We start from the raw sequence: 23,352 nt of genomic DNA, 5'->3' as shown, positions 1-23,352 counted from the left end.
GGCTCCTGCCGCCCCCCACGCCCCGGGGTATTGTCCGCCGCGGCCCCCCGCCCCGCGGCCCGCCCCGTCCAGCCGCGGCCCTCCCTCCCCCGCCCCCCGCCCAGCCCGGCCCCTCGCCCCTCTCCTCCCCAAAGGCCAATGGAGACGAGATGCGGAGAGTAGGGCCGGGACGGGCGCGCCGGGGCCGCTCCGTCCGTCCCCTGTCTCCTCCCCTCGGCCGCTGACCGGTCTCTCTCGCGGCGGCCGGGCCGGCGGGGCATGCCAGCCGCCTCCCGCTAAATGGCGCCGCTCCGCCGCCGGGCGCTGCTGCGGGCGCTGCTGCGGGCTCTGCTGCGGGCTCTGCTGCTCCCGCTGCCAGGTGGGTCCGCGCGCCCCATTGTCCGCCCGCGCCCGCTCCCGGCTCGATCAACCCCGAGGCGGCGGGACCGGCCGGAGCGGGAACCGGCCCCGCGCTTTGTTCGCGCCGCGACGGAGCGGGCGGGGGTGGGGGGGGCGCCCCGCCGGCAGGGGGCGCGAGCGGGCCGCGGGGGGTTCGCGCCCGGCCGGAGCGACCGTTAATGAGCCACGAGCTCGCGCCCTCGCGATGCCTGAGGGGCCGTGCGGGGCGCGGGGCCGTGCGGGGCGCGGGGCGGTTTGCGGCCCCCCCGCTCGCTGGCGCGGGGCTCTCGCTAACGATGCCCTGTAAAATCAGCCTTTTACGAGCCGCCCCGCGCCGGCTCCGCTGGCGGGCCGGTGAAATCAGCGAGCGGCGCGGCGAGGGCCGCACCTGTGCGGCAGCCCCGCCGCAGCGGGGGGTCCCCGGTGCCCGGCCGCCCCCGCGGGGTCAGGCGCTGCCGGTGCGGGCGGTGCGGGCTCTGGCTCGCTGGCCCGTTGGCACAGCGCGTTGGCAAACGAGGCGAACGCCTGGGTGTTGCACGGCGTGGTGCCTTTGCTCCGCTTGGAGCCGGCCCCGCGGGTTTCCCGGAGTTTTTCCGGAGTTTTTTCCCAGTTGGGAGGGCTGGGAGCCCTCCACAGCGCTTACGGCGTGCGGGGGCGCCGCCAGTGCGCTCGGCAACTGGCGCATCCTACTGACAGGCGACGTCTTTCTCCCTCTCTCTTAGGAGTGTGGTGCTTTAGCGAACTGTTTTTTGTGAAAGAGCCTCAGGATGTTACTGTCTCAAGGAAGGATCCGGTGGTTTTAGACTGCCAAGCCCGTGGAGAAGCTCCTATAACTATTACGTGGCTGAAAAATGGAGGCAAAGTATCTGAAAGTGAACGGATCTACACCTTATCCAACGGCTCGTTATATATCAGTGAGGTGGAAGGAAAGAAAGGAGAGCTGACTGATGAAGGATTTTACCAGTGTTTAGCTCTGAACAAATATGGGGCCATTCTCAGTCAAAAAAGCCACCTCACACTAGCAAGTAAGTTTCTGCGCCTGTTTGTTAACCTGCTCCTGAGTTTGTGACAGCAATTCCCTGAACACCACACAGACCTCTTGTTTTGATTGTGTACCTGAAAAGACAAATTACAAAAAAACCCCAAAGTGCGAGTCAATTCTGCAGAACCTTGGTTTTATTTCAAGTGTTTAAAGATTGTGAGCAAAACTTGTGGTATCCCCTTTTCAAGGACGTGATGTGTCAGAAGCAGTGCAGCCACCTGTGAGACCTCGTGGGCAGTGGTGCCTTGTGTGGGCAGCTCATGTGGGTCACTGGTGTCCAGAGCAGGTGGTGATGTGCAGTTGTGCTTGCAACGGGCTACAGAAGCCCTGGCTCTTGCTTCCCAGTTGCTGTTCAGGCAGCCTTAGAAGGGTTATTCGCAAATCTGATTAAAAAAAAAAATGATTCTTTGTTCTATAGCTTGACGTTGTGTTGTGTCATCTTGAGGTAGGGCGGAGTGGTTAACAGAGCTGGCTGTCTTTGGGAGGAGAAAGAGAGGAAAGGTTTTTTGGGCACCCGTGAGGGTTATGTTACCAAGCCCTTGCTTTTCTGAAATGTGTGTTCAGCCAAGCAGATGCAGGTGCTGTCCCTTTTGGGATTCCTCTGGAACAGACCATAAGGGCCTGTTAGGTGGTTCCACTAGGATGTGAGAGTCACGTTTCTAGGGTGACTCCCTGCTGCTGGATGAATGGCGAAGGGAATAGTTGTGTGTAAGTAAGTACCTTTATGGCTTTAACATTCTGACCCTGAGTGCATGTTGCTCTCTGTTTTCCTAGCATCTTTAAATGTATTGAGGAATAGATGCGTGTTGGGAACTGGATGCCGTGCCTCTTTCTATGCCAGTGCAGAGCTTTGCCAGTAGACTGCTTCTACAACACTGTTCTATGATTCTATGATTTTTTTTGCTTTCCAGAGGTACACAGAGTCATTGCAAAGGAAGTGTAATGCAGAGAGTACACAGTTTATGTAGTCTTCTCATGTTCTCTGTATAATAGGACTCAACTGATGAACTTAATCTAATAGGAAAAGGCTTCCTTTGACCTCTTCAACCCTCTTCTCAGTAGCAAGTTGCATGAAACTGTGGTGCTGATACCTCAATGGAAACTTGACATTAGTTGTAAATTGCAAGTTTTACCAAATTCAGTCTGAAACTGGTTAATGCAATTGGAACATTAAGTTACGTTAAAAGATGGCTCAATGTTAACATCTGTCATTTTTTCTGTGTGCTTCTGAATTGAGTATAAAAACTGTCCATAGATATCCCAGGAAGGTGTGAAATTCCTTGTCCAGTGAGTGACAGCATTGGGCATTTGAAAACCAGCCTGGAAGCAGGTGGCTCCAAGTACGCGATGAGGTTTTCACATGCTGTAAGAGGCTGATCTGTGAACTCTTGATTTCAGAAACCTTACTACTTTTGTGTCATGGCATCTTACTCATATACAGGATTAATAGACCAAGCAGTTCTTGGGTACTTTGCATAAAAAGGGGAAAAATGAAGTATTAGTATTGTTATTTAAATTCACATCATTGGGTTTCATTAACAGACTGAAGAAAACCTTTCTTAAGAGGATAAGATTATTTTTTTAAAAATAAATATAAAGTAAAGCAGTGGCTGATGGATCCCATGTGTAGGACCGTGGAAAATTTAGGGCCCTTTTAAATAGGAGACATTGCAGTATAAGCTCTGTGCTCGGTATCAGAGAACTTCTGGAAAAGTAGTACAGAGCACTATCGTAGTACAGCATAGTAATATACTTGTAGTATCTGGTTTTATTCAGGCACTACTGAACTTTTATAAATGTTTGTTTCTCACATGCACATTATTTCACCAGAAAGAAGGTTTAATTTTGTTTTGATTTTTTGATAATGAAAGACCTTCGCCAAGGAAGAGTTATGAACCAACAGATTGCATGCTGTGGAGAGAGACTTTTAGTTTGCAGCCCCCTCCCCCAGACTGTGACAAAAGGTTTCTTTTTTTCTTTGCATACTTGAAAGGTTTCCTATGGCTGTTGGAGAAAACTGGAAGAGATTGTGGATCCATAATGATCACAGTAGGTGCTGTTGACTTAGCGATTAAGTGGTTAATAGTGGCCAAACATGGAGTTATGCTATGTAGCAGCCGCCTCTTTTGAATCATACTCCAATCTGATTGGTTTCAGAATGTCATCTTTACTATGAAACTGTGAAATAAGGCAGTAATTTGTATCGTTATATTTTGAAGCCCATAACACATGCGCAAAATTAGTTTTATATCTCATTTTTACAGTGTTTCTGCCTGCTATCGTGAGTTGATCAGACTTCACAGATGTTTCAAGTGAAATAAATTAAAAGTCTTGTGAGGGATTTTGTAGGCTTACAATTTTGCTTAGAAGCAGTTGTGTGTTGCTGGGAAGGCAAATTACCTTGTGGTCAGGGTGCAGAAGGAACTATACATATTAAACAGGTGGAGAATAGGCATTAAATGGGCATTCTTTCTTTGGAGGAAAAAAGCAAACTCTCTCTCTTCAGTCACTGGTAGCAGCAGGGCGCGAGGATGTTCTTTTACTTTGCCTGGTCAGAGCTTTTGCCAGTAAGCTTATCTTTTGCTTCAGAATTGTAATGTTTAGTGTGGCATTTGGAAATCAAAAACTTTAATCTGTCCAAGAGTTTAAGATTTGAACACACAAGGAGATCAGGTCTTGGTTTCTAAAGTTAGGAACTGGAAGCTGAAGGTTGCACTCTTGGCAAGAATTCCATTATTCATGTGCAAATTAAGAATTCACAGGGTTAAAAGGTTAGAAACTGGCCAGGATGAGGTTTACCCTTGTGATAAAGAGCAGATGACCCTCATTCATTGGCCAAAGCTTTCATGTAGCTCCTCTGCAAAGTTAGTGATTGCCATGAATTGTTCTTGAGGAATGCAGAAATTCAAATGTGAGCAGGCCTTTCCTTAAGTGTCACTATGGAGCCTTATCTCCCGAGCACATCAGAGTAGGTCTGCAGGGACAGGGTTCCTCCCCAGAGGCCCCAAGGCTTTGCTTTCCTGTTGTTCATCCATGCACAAAAGAATTTGACTAATTTAGGGCTTTTTTTCGGTGAGATCCCCCTACTTTTTTAAAGAAAACTCTGGGGCTGAGGTACTGCTTAGGTAAAAATAAATACTAGTTTCAGTACATGCTTGTAGTTGCTTCCAAAGCAGGGTTATTGTTGGGGGGGGGAGAGGAGGAGGTTCCTGTGTGGTTCTTTTGTGAGGCAACATGTGGGGGTAAAACACTAATAATAAAGAGTATGAGTTACTCAAAATTCGACTTACTGCTGCCTGTGCTAATAAGAGAGGTCTCTCGAATGGAATGTAAAAGGAACGTAGACTGTGGAGAAAGTCTTAACACTTTTGGTACAACTTGGAATCAGCCAGAAAAAAACAAGCTGAGTTTTTTGTATTCCTGCATTTTTAAATTACGACTATTTTACCACAGTTAACTAAGATGCTGTCTAAAAATAAAACTAGACTTCCAAGGAGATGGTGTTAACGATAAATGGAGAAGGTGGATCGCGCTCTGAAGCTAGCAACACGGGCTTTGGGCAGTGATTGGACAGGGTGCTCGTTTATTTCCTTTTCACAAAAACTGGAAATTGAAGTCTTAAGAGGGTTGGATGGGATATATACAACTGGGTAGGAGAGTTCCTAGATAACCCTTTCTTCTCTTGTAACTTGGCTAAATTGATTTTAATGTTTGTGGATTACAGGAAACATAAGCCCAATTCTTCATGTACAGACTTCTGCATTTCGCAAGAGTGAAGGTTGTGCAAGCGGAAGGTTTCTGGGAACATGCTGCTGGAGGGAAACTGCATGTGTGTGTTGCACTGCAGTTTGCAAAACGCTGGGCCTTTTACACATAGCAGGGTATACTTTGTGGAGGGTTTGCAATTTTGCTTACCTGCTGTGGCAGTGATGTGACTTCTGGTCCCACTGTTGTGCCAATAATGAGCAATATTTATGTTTTAATATCCAAGTAGCATCTTTTGCTCTGCTTTTAAATACTTGCATTTAAGAATGCATCCAGCTGAGCCTTATCCTGTACTGTGACAGTCATGTTTTCTTAGCAGTTCCAGCTGTTTGTTCCCACTTCTGCATTGTGCTGTTCCTTGTGTGGGCACAGCTGCACGTGTGGTTAACTGAACAGGGAATTGATCTGGGTTAAAATAATAGAATTAAAACAAAAGATGGTGTTAACCCAAATGAGTTCCCTGATGCGGTTTGTCATGGAGCCACTCACAGCGATTGCACTGGCATAACTGAGAGGAGTGATGTGGAGGTGGAAAGACTTAGTGGGGACAGAGGAAGGCTACTGAGACTTAGACTGTCACAAAAATAGATGTTCAGCAAACTAAAGTCTTTGTGGAACATGTGTGTAGGCAAAAACTTTGCCCTTCTGCTACTAATATTTTTTTTTTAATTAGTTTTAGTGTCTTGCCCTAAATGAAGGGATTAACAGCCGTGGTCTAACAATACAGTTATCAGTTTGTATGGAATCTGTCATTTCAGGTGTCTTCCAAATGCATGTAGACCTCAAAGGTGTGTTTAATTACTTTAAATGATAATGGATAGAGGAACAAATCCTGAGATGGAAGGGTGGGGTTAGGGAGCAGAAGTGGTTTTTGACTGAGATGGAAGTGAAATGACAGTTGTAGACAATGATCTTGTATTAAGAGATAGGAAAGTCTTAATGCCGTAGAACTGGTGTGCATATGGACAGTTTGAGGAACGTCTTTAGGTTTTTACAAGTGCTGCATTATTGCTATTGCTTTGATTAGTTGATTTGAATGTCCTGAGAGTATAGTCCATTTCTAAGGTGAGAGTGTGCATGACTGAACCTTTGTGCATTTAAATTCCAGTATTGAAGGCAGGAGGAGCACATTTAATGTCTCAGCAATGTCACTTGATAACAGTGAAGAAGAGCAGTATGATTTTTCTTGTTTGACTGAGATACATTGAAGAAATAAGAAAACTGGCAAATATTCTCTTCTGAACTCTCTTTCTTTTAGAATTTTCCTCTAGAACTCCCCCAGTTGTCTTTTGACCTGAAGTCCTACAACACCTTTACAGAAGAAATTGTCAACATTCTTTTAAGACATAACCACTAGTTACTTTTTTCTCTCTCTCTCTTTTTTTTTTTTTTTTTTTTTTTTTTTGGCACTAGGGCATTCCCTATTCTTTCAGCAGTGACTGATCTGCACTTGTAAAAGCTCTTCCACAGGCTGAAGGATCGGCTTTTGTATTGTTGCCAGGACAAAAAAACTGTATAAAACATTACTTAGTGCACATGAACAGTGTTTGTTTCCACTACCATGTTACTAGAGAAGTAAGCTTTTCATGGCTTTCCTCAACACTTCAGTTTCAAGTTTGTGTCGAGTATAATGCCAAACTGAGGCATTTCATACCCTTGCTTTTCTTCCTAGCTAGTAAGGCTGAAGCTATTATGGCTTTTACTAGTTTTTATCACTGTGACTTTATAATGTATAAAGTTTTTACCAGCTTCTTTTTAAAGGAATGCCCAGTCTTATTGGGAGTGTACTGTATAGCTAGTAAAACCTTCACCTATGTGAGAAATGTTGAAGGAAAGCATGATACCGTGCTAGAAGTTATTCAGAGCTGTGACTAGAAGCACTCAGTTCTTACCTGGTGCAAGATCTACGTGTGGTATGTACACTAACTGTTGAGATTTCTTTTCTACTGGCAAACCAGTGTATGGCAGCAAGGGATGCTGTTCTGTTCTTGCAGTGTGGTGCTCCCCCCCCACTGCTCCCTTGCTTCCTCCTCCCTCTCTCTGCATTTCTTGGTGTAGAAATTGTTGAAAGGGCATTCAATAAGGCCCCCTTTTGTCAGCCAGCTCTGATTATCCTAAAGAAAAGGATCTCACTCTGAGCAGTTGTTTGCCTAGAGACTTGTTGTCACGTCTTCACAATTTAACAGCTGTGGCTATTGATGGTGTGCAGAACAATTTAAGACAATGACAAAAGAGAATCTTGGAGGAAGAATTAAAAAGTTACTAAGCGTTTTCCTACAGAAATATGGTGGTTTCCATTGTTGGGCAAATTTGTGCTTAGTTTTTGTGTGTTTTCTTCAGTTTTTTGTATTTTTCCACATCTTATCTCCAAAATTGTGGACATAATCTTTTGTTTAGTTTTGCATTGTTTTTTTTGTTTCATCAATAGGCCCAGCTGTTAAATTGGGATTGATTACTTCCAGTCTTTATAACTGGTAATCACCACCTAAGTGAAAAAGTAATCAACAATGTCAAGTCTCCACATTTTGTTGAGTAAGTGTGGGTTGTATGGTCAACATTAGTTACTAGGGTCAACCTCCATGTAGCTTTTAAGCAGCAGCAGTCTAAGCAGCGTCTACATTTTAAAGTTGATTGTCTCAGCAATTGAGCTAGAGGTGAAAAAAAAAAAATCACACTAGATGATCTGTGTCGGGAGTTAGAAATCCATCTGGCAGCCTTCCAAAGCCTACATCTATAGTGGAAACATTTTTTGTTTGTATGGATGAAATTACTACTTTTTTAATAGATTGAGATAAAGAGCAGGCATAGGAAGGAGATGGTTGTGAAACCAGTGGAGTGTGGAGGGTTTGTCTGTGACTTACTTTATGAAATTACTGTGACCTCCTATGTTATTTTTTCTATATGTAACAGTTTTGGAGGGAGATGGCCTTCCTAATGTATTAGAGGAAAATGTAAATAAGCGGTACTAGACAGATTTTCTTTATTGCTTTTGGTTTGTTTCATAACTCTCAACAGTAATTCTGGTTAGTTGGTTTTTTTTGTTGTTTTTCCAATGAAATAAAATTTGATCTCTTAGGTGAGTGGAAGTTTTTTTGTTTTTAACAATGTGAATGCTCATGAATGCAAAATAAACTAAGTGGCACCTCGATAATACAGTTACCATCTTGAGACTCTGTTCCAAAGTGCTTGTTTCTCAATTGCCTGTCTCTGCTGGGCTTCTGGTAGGTTTCTGATAGCATCTGTGGCTTAGGGAAACAGGATCTAGGTATCATTCCCCCCAGATGCCCATAGGTCTGCTGTGTGCTTGTGAAGTTCACTTAGCGTTTTATTATCATAACCCAAAAATGACAGAGTGTGTGATCTTTGTAACTTATGGGGTAAAGGTTTCAGAGTTGCCGGTTGTTTCTGTGGCACTATTACACTAAACAGCTTTTAAAATTCCTGCCGTGGTCAGGGTTTTGCCTGAGTTTGGCTGATGGGAAAACTATGAATTTTTCAGTATTTAGGCTTGAGGGAGTGAAGCTTCTAGCCTGAGCACTTCATGGTAGCAATTGTGATAGTATTCAACGTGTACCTTCTTATTTACTGCATGTCAGAGCAGTAGAATGCAGCGTGAGGAGTGAAATACTGGAAATGAACCTGTTATGAAAGACGCAGGAACACTGGCAAGCTTTATATCCAAAGCTGTTATCAGAAATTAATCGTTAATTTGAGGCAAAAGTTGCAATGTACCAAAGTACTGCTTTACCATCTCTGGAAGGGTTACTGGGGACTTAGCTACTGGGGAGGGAGGAAGTCAGCAAGGAGCGCAGTGACTTAATCTTCTGTAATTGTGATTCTTGGGTTTGTACCTGTATAAACTGATTTCCTCTTCTGTATAAAGTGGTAAGAAAACACAGTTATTCCCATAAATTATTTGAAAATGATCTTATGAAGTTGTTTCTGCACATAGGCAGAGTTTTGAGGGAAGGAATGACTTCTGAAATACGAAATAAATGGAAGTGCACTGATTGCAAAGGTCTAGCAAAATTGAAAACAGACAAGAACTTTTGTCATAAAACTAGAAAACAGGTAGAAACCTTATCAAGTAGAGTTTCCTGCAGTCATGGGTGTGAAAGCTCGTGAGGCTCAGAGAGCATGTGATGCAGTCTGACCTAGCTCCTTCTAGAAATCTGTCCTTACTGTCTGGGATTGTTAATACAGGAAAAGAGCATAAGGGCACAAGGATGCCACCCATATCCTACATCTCTGTGGTTGTAGGGGATTTGTTCGATGAAAATATCTCAGGTGATCTTGAGAAATGATAGAGAAGTAGAAAAGAAATGCAACTGTAATGCTTTCACTTGGGATATTTCTTCCTGTCGCTAAATCTGGGCATTGGTTTAAACTAATGACCGTACAAGAAACAGTTAGCTCCTGTAGTTTTACCTTGTATAACATAAACTAAGGAATTGTTTCTCTTAAAAAAAAAAAAAAGAAAAAAGAAAAAAGAAAAAGATAAGCCTGGGAAAAATGAAAATCCAAAGAGCAGGGCTGCTTTTCTGCAAAAATGATTAATAATCTGCAAGTGTGGAAGTCCTGCCTTTGGATACCTCAGCAGACACTAAACTATTCTCTCAGTGGCTGTTTTTAAGAGACATTGCTACATGAGAAAATACAGCTGAGCCACTGTTCAGTTAAGTCAGTATTAAAAAACGTAACCCAATCAAAATCTCAGCCGTCCCTTCTATAGGCAGTGGTCAACACTTTTCCTCTTCAGACCTTACAGTTATGCTTTAACTTCTATTTTACCAGTTTTTTCAATGATAGAGTGCTACTGAGCAAATTACATCTCCGGCTGTTGACAAGAACTGTGTTTGAAAGCGGTGCCTGCCGTAGGAGCCCTGGTAAAGTTCTCTTGGACAGCAAGGAGTGGAGTAAGGTCATTGTTGTTTCTGAGTTATGACAGAAATCTGTTGTGAAAAGCACGATTCTTAACTGCAAAGAGGATCTTTGACAGCCTTTCCCATGTATAGAATCTTAGGAAGAAAACTTCCTACATACTGGCTGATGCAAAGGGACTGGTGGTAGAATGAATTTTGTCTCAAAACATTGCAATTCGCCAAATCTGTGTTCAGATGTGGAACATCTTTGCCATGCCTATGTTTAAGTAGATGTCAGAATGGGCAACATATTCCATTCTGTATAAGTTCACAGTTCTCTTCAAAATTGGCAGGCTTTTCTGAATCACAGCTTTAGGTGGGGTGAGTACAGTATTTCAGCAGGGAGAAAAGAGTTTGTCTCTAGCTGCAGGCTGCACTGAGTGGTATATTGACACCAGAGCAGCAAAACTTACCTTGGTCTAGTCCTCCAGCCTCAGAACATGCTAAAATCATGATTTTGAATATAAAATTAGCAATGATTTACCTTGTCTTAAAAGTATGTATAATGGAAATTCATTCTTTAGTTCTGAGATGCAATAGTTCCATTTTGAAATGATTTGCGTATGAAAGACAGTTTTGAAAGAAATAATCACTTGATTGACCAGGGGTAAGGGGTACGTAAAAGTTATTACAAGCATTAAACATGTCATCTGGTGTTCTTTTAATACATGGCTGGGGGCAGTTAAACCATGTCTTTATAGCTTGTGATGTGTGTCTTGTGTATAACGATGCGTGAATGTTGGAAACTGGAGGGGGTTCTATGAACAGAAGCAACTCTATCTTCGGATTTAATTTTTAGCATCTTCAGATAATAATCCTGTTCATATTGAATGATCACACCATTTGTTCTCATTTCGGTATAAATTTTCAGAATTTCTTGTGCAAAACCTTTGTGTCTTAATGGTATCACTGACAAATTGATAGAATTATAAAAGTAGAAAAAATTTTGGATATTTAATTGATCAGTGTAATTTTACCACATGTGTATTAGCTCATCTTTGGACACTCTGATAGATACACATGACTTGCTTCTAAAATCTTGGATTACACCAAAGGTCTTTCTGAATCTTTCAGTCAGGAGGGTTTTAAGCTTTGATGATATACTCTTTTTTTTTTTTTTTGGCTCTTCTTGGAGCCATTTCAGATTAAAGACAAAATAAGATAAAATAGTGTTAGACAAATAACTTCCTTTTCTATATCCCCTCAACCTTTGCAGCATGGGTTTCTCATGCGAAGTAGCAATGATCAGCCTTCTGTCCCCCCACTAAAGGTCATCCATCAGCCTGTTTACAAAAAGGGATTTTCAGTTCTTTTATGCTTTATTGAGAGACTTCAATGTCCTGTATGCCTTAAGGAGAGGAAAAAGTATCAAATAGAAAAGCTTCTCGTTTCTTTGCTGCTGTGTTCTGATACTTGGGATTTTCTCATCATTTGTGTCCTCTCCCATGTTCGCACTCTTTTCTCTTTTTCACGTCAGGTACAGACTAGTTTTTTGCTGCATGTAGTCATGTTTGGCGGGTTTTTCTTTTCTTTTTTTTTTCCCCCCTTCTCTTTTTTCTGTTTATAAGTTCTCACATATATGCTATTATCATTGTTCTGGATTTGCAAAACTGCTTTTGGTGACCCCCCTTTTCTTATTCCTGTCTGATGACTGCAAAGAGGCAGTCTTCCAGTGGAGCTTATTTTCACAGCTGTGGCCGGAGAGGGAAGTGTCATAAGATACTTCGAGGTCAGTTTTGACCCCAAATTTAGATGAGGTAAAAATGATTCAACAGAAGTGTAATATCTTGTCTCGAGTGGTCTGGCTGTCACTTCAAAACCAGATCATAATTATGATTGAGAAAAAGCTGTTTTGATAGCCGTTGCAATGTACAATAAAACCAGCTCAGTATTACACAGTATTGTTTTTTGTTTTACAACTTGTTACAACTGGAAGTTTCAAATAAGCCATTATCTTTTCAAAGAAACTTTAAAATTAATCTTAAGATCTTTGAACATGCAGAAGAGTTCTAAATAATTTTTTGCTTACTCCTGCTTGTACAATCTTCAATATATTAATAATTGTTCAGGTAACTTATCAGCAAATTAACTAGTGTAAATTGTTAAATTACTATTTCACTGTCCACATCAAAATCTCTAGTAAACCTCTAATAACTGTAACATGTGCCTCGGGCAGAACTGTGCATTATGTATGTTCTTTGTAACGAGAATTTGTTGACTTTATGAAGCCATTGACAGACATTTATCATTTTGTTCATTAAACTTGTCTGTGACATCCGGCAAATTGATGTTAACTGGAAATATTCTCTGGGAGTTCTGGCTTGATACCGTCGTTTTGCCCGAGGAGAGAGAAACTCTGTACATAGCACATCCCAAATTACAAGGGTGAAACTTCCTTCCCCCACCCCCTCCCCAAAAGTATAAGTGAGTGTACCACCAGATCTTTTTTAATCTTGCTTTTAATGCCTATTTATGCAGAGGACCCTGTGGCCCCCAGTTTGCAAGCAGATTTATCATTGATCTTCAATAGAAGTTGAAAGTGGATACTGCTTTTATTAGTTCGGCCAGTCTGTGCCAGGAAGGCAGCTCAATTTTATCACACGACCAAACTATTGTAAAAATGATCAGAACACAAATCCAGTGCTCTGCACAGTGGCTCATGGAACAGGTACACATGAGTTTGTGTTCAGATGCATCAGCCTATACTCATAAAATAAGTTTTTCATTTATTTAAGAAGTGGAGACATAATTGAGCATGGGGATTTTTTTGTTTATTCCAGTTAGTAAATTTTCTTTTCCCCTCTTTCTTTCCCCTGGTATTTTTTCTTTCTTTTTTTTTTTTTTCCTGGTGTGAACTTTATTTGTAACAATAATTATGATTTCTAGTGTTTAGAATTCTTGGATATATATAAAACACTAGAAGAGGTAAGCATTGATACAGTGTACAAGAAATTAACCATGGATTTCTTGGTAGCATTCATGGGATTTCACGACATTCTCAGTGCATGGCATTTAGTACTTGTTTGTAATGGTCATCATCTTTTCTTGATGGTCCTTATTGCTGATTCTCATAAAATACATGGTAGATGGCCAGATTCTTTGTGGGAAGCCTTTGTAATACACATTGTAGAGCACTGCTTAGTTTGGTCTTTTAAAATTACTATGTTTGGAATGGTGATCATCATTGGTTCCGCACTTGAGCACCCAGTGTGGGAAAAAAATACATGCTTTTAACACCTGCCTGAGTTTGATTCCAGTGGATAGCTGTCTCTCATAATGGCAGAGGTTGTTGATAGGATATCTGCCCACCTGCTAGCGTTCCTGTTGTGCTACCAGCATCCAACTGTATCAGAGATCTTTCAAACAGGTATGAATGTACTAACAAATTGTGGCCTAACTGACTAAAATATTCATTAGGGGCTCAAAGATAATGTTCAGCTTGTAAAACCTTCCAAAAATTGAATATCCAAAAATCTCTTACATAAAATTTTTGTCTTTTGAGAGAAAGAGTAGAGCAGTTGGCTCTTTAAAATATATTGTGTCTCACTACATAATAGTTCACTGGATTAAATGAATTTATTGATTTCTGCTTCTTTGCTGACACACATTTATGAGCAGTTTCTTTGGCACCGTGGCCACATGTCAAAGGTCATAACTTTCCTTCACTGTGGAAGAATAAAAGCTTTCAGATGGTGAATCCCTGAAATCCACACAGTGCTTTATCCCCCCCCCGCCCCTTACTGTTTTTGCATGACTTTAAGATAAATAAACAATAATACTAAAATATACGCACACTTGAAAAAAACCCTGTACTATCTACCATAAAATAATTGCAGGAAACTGTTTCTCTGCGCGAAAGGTGACATAGCTAATCTGGTAATAGGTATCATTATGGGATACATGTAGTATATTAGGCTCTTTTGTGGTCAGAGGTTTTATTGGAAATGGTCGATTTTTAGAATATAATAAACATTTCTCAGGAAGAATTTTATTACAGTTCGGTTTAGTAACAGTATTTCTTTCCTGTTAGAGCTGTGTCAGAGGCATATTACACTGTGCACCAGAGTTGATGCTGGAAGTAGATCCTAGTGAGAGAATGAGGCACATTCATAATCTGTGCTTTGTGTTTAGGTGAACGTTTATAATGTTGACATTTTCTTTAATGCCCTTCAGCAGTAGTAGCCTGTAGGATTTTTGATGTGTACTAGGTATGAAAGTCCACTGATGACATAAACATTAAGCTATTAAAAAAGAATCTGCAATGGAATATAAAGAAGTTGAAACAGTCCACTAGTTTGCAGAAAGAGAATAATAAATCATGCTTTAAACATAAAGTGGCTGACACTAATTCTGAAGTTTTGGAAATGTAGAATAGGATGCAGTTAATGCCGTATCCCTTGTGCAGTTTGTGGTGCTCATCTGATTGATAACCTGGCAGAAAAAAATACTTTTTTTTTTTTTTAAAACGCTGGATAGGTGTCTAACTAATGTGGTTAGCTGTGATGATTTGAAATGGCTTTCTGTGTTATCTGACAAGTGCTAGAGCTGGCTGGAGATAAGTAGGCAAGAGCAGAAGGGATTTGGGATTATCTGGGAAGAGTTTGTCTTTACTTTTTAGCAGCTACTAACTGGCAGTTTAGCTCTGAGTGTCTCAAGAAACAGCAGCGTGAAGGTAACCCAACTTCCATCAGGTGTTATTTTGATTTAAAATCATTAAAATATTTGTGCTAGGTAAGGTGAAACAGGTTTGAATTGTTAGCAGGGCCTGGCTATAGTCCTCCCAGCAGGACTGTTTCAGAAGGAATAGCGGAGCCTAGAGTTATATCAATGGGGAAAAAAAAACCACCATGATTTCTTAAGAAGACTTAAAAAGTCTTCCCATTAGAAAGAGAATTGGCTGCCAGACTTTATTTTTGCATAGTAGAAGTGAAGCCTGTTGATGTTTTTAAGCGTGACTCTTGCAAAAAATACTAGTCATAGACTTTTCTTCTGCTCTATTGTTTTGTGCAAATGATGATCTTATTCTAAAGGGGCTGGTGGCACTCTGCTCTTAGTTACCGAATACTTGTATTGCAGGACTCTACTTTCTGACATGTTAACCTTTTGGATAGGAAATTGTCATGTTGGTATCCATCTCTTTGCTTTATTTTTTTTTTTTAATACAGTAAACTTCTGCAGGACTGTTTGTCCTGTTCCCTAGAACAAACCCAAGATGAAACTGCTTTTTTTGTGTTTTTGTTTTTCATTAGGAAGGCGTGGGAATGTCTGCTTAGGGAACAGAGGCATGGGATTTGCTGGGCAAGTGGCCTTTTGTGTCTGGAAGTAGCTTTTGCTGTTCCTATGAATGTATTTGCAAGTTTTGGTGTCCTGGAAGTTCTGAGGAAAATTTTCAAACTTTTTTACTTTTTTTTAAATTTTATTTTTATTTGTTTTTTTGCACATGTTCAGCACAGACTTACTCAGCTTGAGTAGCTGGAGACACAGAAGAGGCTGTTTGTGCTGAGCGTGTTGCTTGTGAACACTGAGCTGGGCTTTCCCTCTAAGCAGCCCTAGGCAGCTGTGGACTTGCCTTTTTTTTCCTTGCTCTGAATTAATGAGGAGCTAAAGTGTGATCTAACACTGCCTGGAGAAACCAGCTGGCATTGAAAGCTAAAGTAAGTGAAAACAATGGTCTAATTAGCTGGAGAGGAAGTTTGGGAGGGGAAGTGGGTGAGGTGGAGGTGTGAGTCTCATGTGTCTAGAGGTCAGGAAGGGTAAGGGAAGCATACTGGTGGGAAGCAGCTAGTACTAAGGCAAGGCTTGCAGAGCGAGGCTTGGGGTTGGCTTGGTTTGGAGACTGCCATGGGTGAAAGTTGGGAGTAGGAGAGGACCAAGGGGCTGGCAAAGACTGACACAGGAGTGTACCTGTTGGAGCAGCTGATCTTGCAGAACATGGTCTTCAGAAAGACAGAGAATAGCCTCCTAGTCAGGGGACCTTTAGAGGATTTAAATTGCATCACTGCTTCAGCTAGAATTTCCTGCAGTAACGTGACACGTCAGCTTGTCCCTGCTTTTCATGGGAAGTCTGTGATTACGTATTGCATATGGTCTTGGTGTTTGATATGAAGTTCAGAAATTTGATCAGTTGGAGCCGCAACAGGTTGGGGGAGCTGTGGTTGCAACGCATGGAGTGCTGTGAAGCATGGGTGTCTTATCTTGGTCACCTAAATTTAGTGAATATTTTGGGCCACCATCCAACTGTTTGCCCATACCCAACAGTAAAATTAAAATTTTGGGGTGTTGTGGGAGTATATCCATTAACATTTGTGAAGAACTGTAGTGCAGAGCCCTGCAGAAAAGGCCACAGGGAAGTTAATAACTCTGTCTTCAGGGCAATGCTTAATAGAGTGTAATAAATAAGGAATGAGGCCACACACTGAAGAGAGAATAGAAAACAAAATATTGAATAGATGCTCATTATGTGAGCACCATTCATTTGGTGCTGTGAATAGCAGGGGAAGTGTGATTGATTGTGCAGTTGGATTGTTTCCTAAAGCATGTATGTAAACAGAACAAATCAGTTACATAAGCAGCTTAATTTCTTCGGTTCCTAACTTACGGGTATTAGGGTTTGGAAATTTTCATCTCCTCTGTGTGTGTATACATACATGTAAGAGGCAGATACACTGGATGCTGCATTAGTGGGAAAGTTTAGGGGTTGGCTTCATTTATCTAATGATGCATATAATGCAGCAAAAACCCAAAGTATTTTTGAAAGTATTAGACTTTTATACAGGCAGGGTGTCAGGAAAGAAAGACTCATAACAGAGGGCAACGTGACGACTTCTGAGACAAGTTAAATAGGTTAAGATTTATGAGAACTTTTTGATTCAACCAAGAAAATGTGGGCTGGTGTCTAATCATGTATTTAGCAATAGTTTTAACTTAATAATAATAATCCTTAGATAATTTTTTAAAATATATACATAAAGGTTTACTGACCAGAGAATATACTGTAGAGGTCTACAGAAACATTTATAAGCCTGTTAGTATTGTTTATCAGAGCGTAATCTGACTTATGAAACCATTTTAGCACAGTACTAAGAAAACCCACATTGAATTTATACTTTTGACCACAGTTTAAGCTTGTGGGTGGACAGGGCTTAGGCGGATACTCACCTGTACACTCAGTGGTGTCTGTCAGTGCAACCTTTACTTTCTCTGTGACCTGACTGAGAGGAAGTTGGGTTTATTGCTGATGTATGGGAGAAGAGCTTTTTCGTGGTTCATGGTACTGTGTAGGTGCTAGGGAGGGCTGATGGCTCCACTGCTGCAGATGAGTTAGCACCTGTGGGTTTCACCAACTCCTTCGTTTGGTCTGTCTCTTTGCTCAAGTACTCACTCCAGCATGTAGCCTAGAGTACCACCTACATAGTAGGCTACAGGTCTTACTTACCGTGAACCACAGGGCAGCTTTCTGGAAATACAGCCCGGCAGTCATGGCTTGAGAAAAGCCCTGATACTCTTCTTTTTCCTGATACATTTGTGTAAAGGCAGTGAAGTATGTGCCTTCAGCGCAAGATGCGTGCCTGGATCCTGTTAGGGATCTAGCCTTTTTGGTGTCAGGACCTTCTTTCTCTGAGGACGTTTTTCACAGGCATGTTCAGAAGCTGGAATTGCAAGGAAATGTAAAGCATTATTTGCACTTATTTAATTGTTCCTTTCCTCACTATTTAGTTGCTGCCATGTTCGCCATTGTCTTGCGTTTACCTAAAAAATGGTTGCCTGGCCTTTCACGAACTTGTGAAGAGGAAAGATGGTGACCACCTGAAACAATAATATCTGTGGCAGAATAGCCTGAGAACTTTAAATAACCAAAGGGGACGGCGTTTCCAAGGCAGCAGAGTGACCTTTGGATCCCAGAAGCAGGCTATTCATAGAGGCGAAGCCTTTGTCCCGCTTTGACCAGTGGTCAGTGAACTCTGGCAGGCCCCTCGGCTCACCATCTTGGCCCTAGACTAGCAGCTGGTGATTGATTCATTTAACTGTCCAGATTCACATTCTTCTGTCAAGGACTTGTCAAGGAAGAAAAAGGTTCTATGGAGGGCTATTCATTTTACTAAAAGGAAGGGGATGCATTATATGATTGAGTGGATTACTTTTGGGTCAGAAGAGTTCCTGCATTGCTCTGTTTTAATTCGGCCTTCAATCAGAGAGATTTAGTTTATCAGCGCAGTGTGGTGCTCATGAAGAGGGACAGATCGTTTCAATTCCATCAGTGCAATAGGGCTGGTTTTTTGGGTTTTTATTGTGGTTCCCCCCCCTTCTATGATTTATCTACCAGACCATTTTTTTTTCCCACCAGTAGATCTGCAGATTTTTGTGATTAGTTGATATGACAGTGTGTTAAGAATATTAATTTCTATTAATCTCACTCTTAATTTTAATGTGTATGATATATGAATGTTAATGCTCCTACTACCTCTCATATATGGTGTTAAGTAACCCAGAAAACCCTGCAGTAAGTAAAAGATTAGTGTGTTACCTCTGTTTTAGATGTGGAGAAAACTGAGGTGATAAATTCTACAGGATCAAACTAGTAAGTTACTTTCCTACAGACAATGTAGGCAGCTGTAAATCTGAGGGTAGAACCTGGTATTTTCTGTCCAGTCCCCATTTTCACCTGATGAACGAAAGTTTGTTGTAGAAACCCAGCATTTTCCAAATGCACAAGAGTGCTGTCCATTTGTCTGCTGGTTTAGAATCCATTTTTTTTTTTTTTAACAAGGAAAAAGTGTTTCCATGCTTTATGAAACAAGTAATTTTTCAATTTTTATAGTTAATGTGTCCAAAAACCCAATTCAGTTGCATGAGGGAGGTGTGTTTCCTCTCCATCCTGTTGCCAGGGTCTTCCATCCGTCTTCCCTTGTGCTGGGCTGTGTTCCCTTGGCATTAGGAGTTTTTTGATGATCCTGTTCATGAAGTACCGAGAAAAGAACATTGTTGCTTAGCTCCTTCCACTGGAAATAACAGGCATTAAAGAGCAGATCCTGCCAGTTAACCTTCTGCCTCCATTTGAATGAACATGATGAGCTGCAGCAGATGAAATATGACCTTCAAGTTTCTTTACCTCACTCTCGTAAGCTATGTATTGTTTTGATTTGGCTTATTGAACGCATTATGAGGGATTTCTGATTGGCTTCAGGCCAAGGTGTTATACTTCTGCTGATGGAAGTACAAGTGCATAATTTAGAAGAAACTACAGGAAGGCTTGGTCTGTTACATTCTTTTTCTCTCCCTCTTTTTTTGAGGGAAAAAGGAGAATTTTGTTGAGATAAAGGAGTGGCTTAACTAAAGAGCACAAGAGAGGAAGGAACTCTGAGATAATCTAACTTTGCTTAACTCTTCTCTGTTATATACGTCCATGTATGTGTCAGAAATCCGGGATAAGTACAACACCTGTTGAATTGGCTTCCTCCTTTCATGGAGGCATGGTAGTATTCTTTTCATGTCTGCAATTGCATTTCCAGGGGATCAGTCTCCTTTCTCAGAGCTCGTTTGTTTCAGGCTGGGGCATGACGTCTGAGATGGGGATACTGGCTTCTCTGTGCTCCACATAACACTTCCCTTGGCACCTTCCTGGTGGCTTTGATTTGTGGCCTTGAGTTGGAGATAAATAATGAGCTTTTGAAAATAATGGAAAAGGAAAATGGGTTGTGATTGTGTATTACAGAATATAAGTAATCTAATAACCAGATGTATTACATACTTTGTAGAACATGGTTTTTTGCTTGCACTATGACTGGGCAAACTGGTAATCTGGTTATTGCCTCCCACCCAAGAAGTCAACAACCATAGCAAGGTTTTGTCTTCCTTTAAAGACAAAATTTTTTTTGGTTTCTTCTGTTTGCCTTTTATATGGGGGCTTTGTGGTGTGTTCAGAACAAATTTGCAGGATGTTTTCCAGACACATGATGGAGTGAGAGAAATTTACATGAGGAAAACTGTAAGGATTTCTATGACATTGAAGGCAATATGATTTTTATGTGGAAGCCACACTTCTGATTTGTTTTATGGGAAAACTGCAAGAGTTGTAAACTCTTGCCCCTCTCCTCCCCCAAAAAATTTTCAGATAAACGTCTAATTAGAGGATTTAAGTAACTTAAATAAAAAAAGCAGATCTAACAACATCTTTTGTTTTACTTGTGGTTTTGGGTGAAGTTTGTTTCTGGTTTTCTCCCTGCTGCTCTCAGACTTTAAGACGTTCAGAATTTTGCTCTTAGTTGCTACCCTCTGTAGAAAGACTGTTATTGGGGAGAGATCTCTGGGCTGTGTAATGCAGTAGGGGGGCATTTGGTGACAGGGAAATGAGCTGCAGGCGTTTGGCCCTTGAGAGTGGAGGCATCTCTTCTTTCCTTTCCCCATGGGAATGCTGAAATGTTGACATTTGGAGAGGGGGCTGAAGGGCTTGAATTCCCAGTGCCTCTCCTCAGCATTTTGCAGGGAAATTGTGTCTTTCATCCTAGGATGCTGGTTGTGAAACACTGTAAGCAAAAACCGAAGAGTACTCCTATCTCTCAGGGATAGCATTTCTGACAGCCTGAAGACTTACAGCGCTGCCGTATCAGCTTACGCTCATTCATACGTGGATGGTGTCGGTTTGCCACTGTATGAAATGAAACCTTTTCCTCTGCCTCCCCCCAGATGTGAGGGAAGGCGCAGTGGTGGGCAACGCAGCAGAGGAATGTGTGGGGCCCCGCTGCTGTCCTGGGATGCTCTGCAGTGCTTCCTCTGATTGATGAGCTGGGGAGGGTGAGGTGAAGAGTGGGTATTGCATTCTGCTTAGGGTCTTATTTTATTTTGAGCAGGAATAGCATTTATTTATTTTTGAAGGTACGTTACTGATAAATAGAGGTCTTGCCCTTCTGCTGGTGTCCGCAGTGAAATTCATTGATCAGAATGGGGCAGCTTTAGCACTTACAGTGCTGGAGGCTCTTGTTACACAGTGCTGATACTGTCTTTTTTGCGTTGCACTGAGTGACTATTACATTTTTGTTGTTCTTTTTTGGGTTGTTCTTTGAGGAACCTTAGAATCATAACAGTCAATCTTTAATTTTCTATTTCTACTCTTCTTTGTGTTTTTTTTTGGGGGGGGGGGTTTGGATGCTAAATTAGGATAGATGTGAAGGGATACATCTTTTGTTGCACAATCCTGCTTGTGTTCTGATCCTTCTCTTCATGTTGTGAAGTGCAAAACTGTGCTGGATGTTCCCCATACAGCATTGGGCTATTAAGCAGAACTAATTCTTCACAGAATGGCAACAACTCCAAAGAAAGGCATCTGTAGGATTAAGCATAGATGCTAGAAGGCAATCATTTGGCAAACTGCTGAAGGAAAGCAGTCCTTGCAAGGGAGAAAGTGGTGTGTTCTTTCTCCTGAATGCTTGCAGCCACACAAGTAGAATAGCTTTGAAGCTGGTTAATGTGGCTTACTGTGTGCTTTTTCTGTACTATTTCCTACATTTCTTGTCTGCAGAAGAGCAGAGGGGAATTCCTTGACAAGTGCATTAGCATTTATTGTGCACTTCTGTGGCCACACACTGTTGCCTGCGTGATAGATAGACTGAGAAGGGAAAACCCCAGCTGGGATGCCTTCAAAAGTGAAAAGATCAAATCTCTCATGCTTGTGTACATGATTTGGTAGGGTATGTCAGTTACACCATCAATAAACTGTTGAATGTATAGAACCCCATATTTCTAAGCCTCAGTCTTACATTTCCTTTAAAACAGTGCTAGTGATAACTCCTGAGGTGATATGTATTCCTGGTTTCATTGGGAAGGGTTGTAGTGGTATATTTTAATTTTTTTTTTCTAAAAATCATTTTTACTAGATGATTGAGGCGTAGTAAGGCAGTATGTGTGGTTGTACAAATAGCTTACATGTAGCTGCCAGAAGTAGAAAGTGTCATTGTTGCAATATCATTAGCTGATTTGACCAAAGTAAAATAGAAAGACCTGGGTGTATTATCTTGTACTTTCCTCCCTCACAGACTGGGAATTTTGATGTGTGCCACCACATTGCAATTCTCCCGGATCATTATCTTGGTGTGGCTCTAAGAGCACCCAATGGGCTGGAGAACAAACAGTAAAATAAGGCACTCATGGATGGGTAGTATGCCGGTTAGGGTCCTCCTGTTATTTTCTGTAATGCATTGATGCTGCCCAGGATCCCATTTATTGTCACAGTTATGTTAATATGTCATGAATAACAAATTGTGTGTCTGTTCCAGTGGCCTGAGGAAGAAACAGTACAGTCTAATAGTCACCTTGTCAAATTGTACTTTTCTGTTCCTGCATGCGTGTTTCTGCATTTAAGCGAACTTTTTGAAGCATGATTGTCCACTTCTGAGGAGCCAATGTTCTTTAACTGTTGCAATGTTTTTTCTTAACGTACAGCAGACATGCTGATTATGAACTCTTTCTGTTACTAAGGTTAACGCTTTCCAAAACTTATGGTGAACATATGCTGCCTATTTAGCAACAGGAAAGAGCATCTTTCATGAAGTACAATATATCCCGAGATGAAATGATTGCTTTTATCCTTGAAAAAATGTATTGGTATCATAGAGACTCTTTGTGTATTGTGATGCTTATTATTATAATTTTGAATTCACAGTTTTACCCAAGAAGGAAAGCTTAGACAGACAGCCATATGTTTAAATGTTGAGAGCCTGATGTGCCATTTGATGTGTCCTGTGCCTAGAAAACACAATCTACAGGACTGGACAGTTCTGACAGAGTAGTGGTATCAGTGGTAGGGCCTCTGCCTTGAGTGATGGCCATGCATATGGGAAGAGGTTGTATTTCCAAAACTGCCAACTGCCTCACCAAAGGGAGGCTGTTCCAGAACCACGTGCCTCATTTGTCCTTTTTTTCCTGCTTTTTCTTTTCTTTTTTTTTTTTTTTCTGGAGCAGCCAAAGATGATAATTCTTTCTTTGAGAGACTGTCCTCAGACCTTGCACTTCTAAAGAGCTCTTGCAAGAATGGAAGAAAGTTTTGTTTTGTTTTTAATGAAAACAAAAACAAACTTGGGAAAGTCAGGACATACAAGGAAAAGGCATAAATAAATAAAAAAAATTCTCAGTTTTTCCTGGTAGGGGGGAATTTGTACTTACCTTGTCGAGTTTCTTCTCCTTTCCTGTCAACTGTCTTCAGCGTGCACCCTTTTGAGTTGTCCTCTTCTCTTGGCTTTCTGCACTGGGATA

General features: G+C 41.4%; 1 protein-coding gene across 1 annotated transcript in view; it reads left to right on the top strand.

The window, feature by feature from the left end:
- Positions 1-279: 279 nt before the first annotated feature.
- Positions 280-23,352, top strand: part of PRTG (protogenin) — an 87,559-nt gene continuing 64,486 nt past the window's right edge. The window contains exons 1-2 of the mRNA XM_037395158.1: positions 280-358; positions 1,101-1,403. Of these exons, the coding sequence (XP_037251055.1) occupies positions 280-358; positions 1,101-1,403 (382 nt within the window). The remainder of the gene's footprint in view (positions 359-1,100; positions 1,404-23,352) is intronic.

Source organism: Falco rusticolus, chromosome 7 (assembly GCF_015220075.1).
Source record: "Falco rusticolus isolate bFalRus1 chromosome 7, bFalRus1.pri, whole genome shotgun sequence".
In the NCBI taxonomy this organism is placed as follows: Eukaryota; Metazoa; Chordata; class Aves; order Falconiformes; family Falconidae; genus Falco; species Falco rusticolus.
This window is presented reverse-complemented; position numbering and strand designations above follow the sequence as displayed.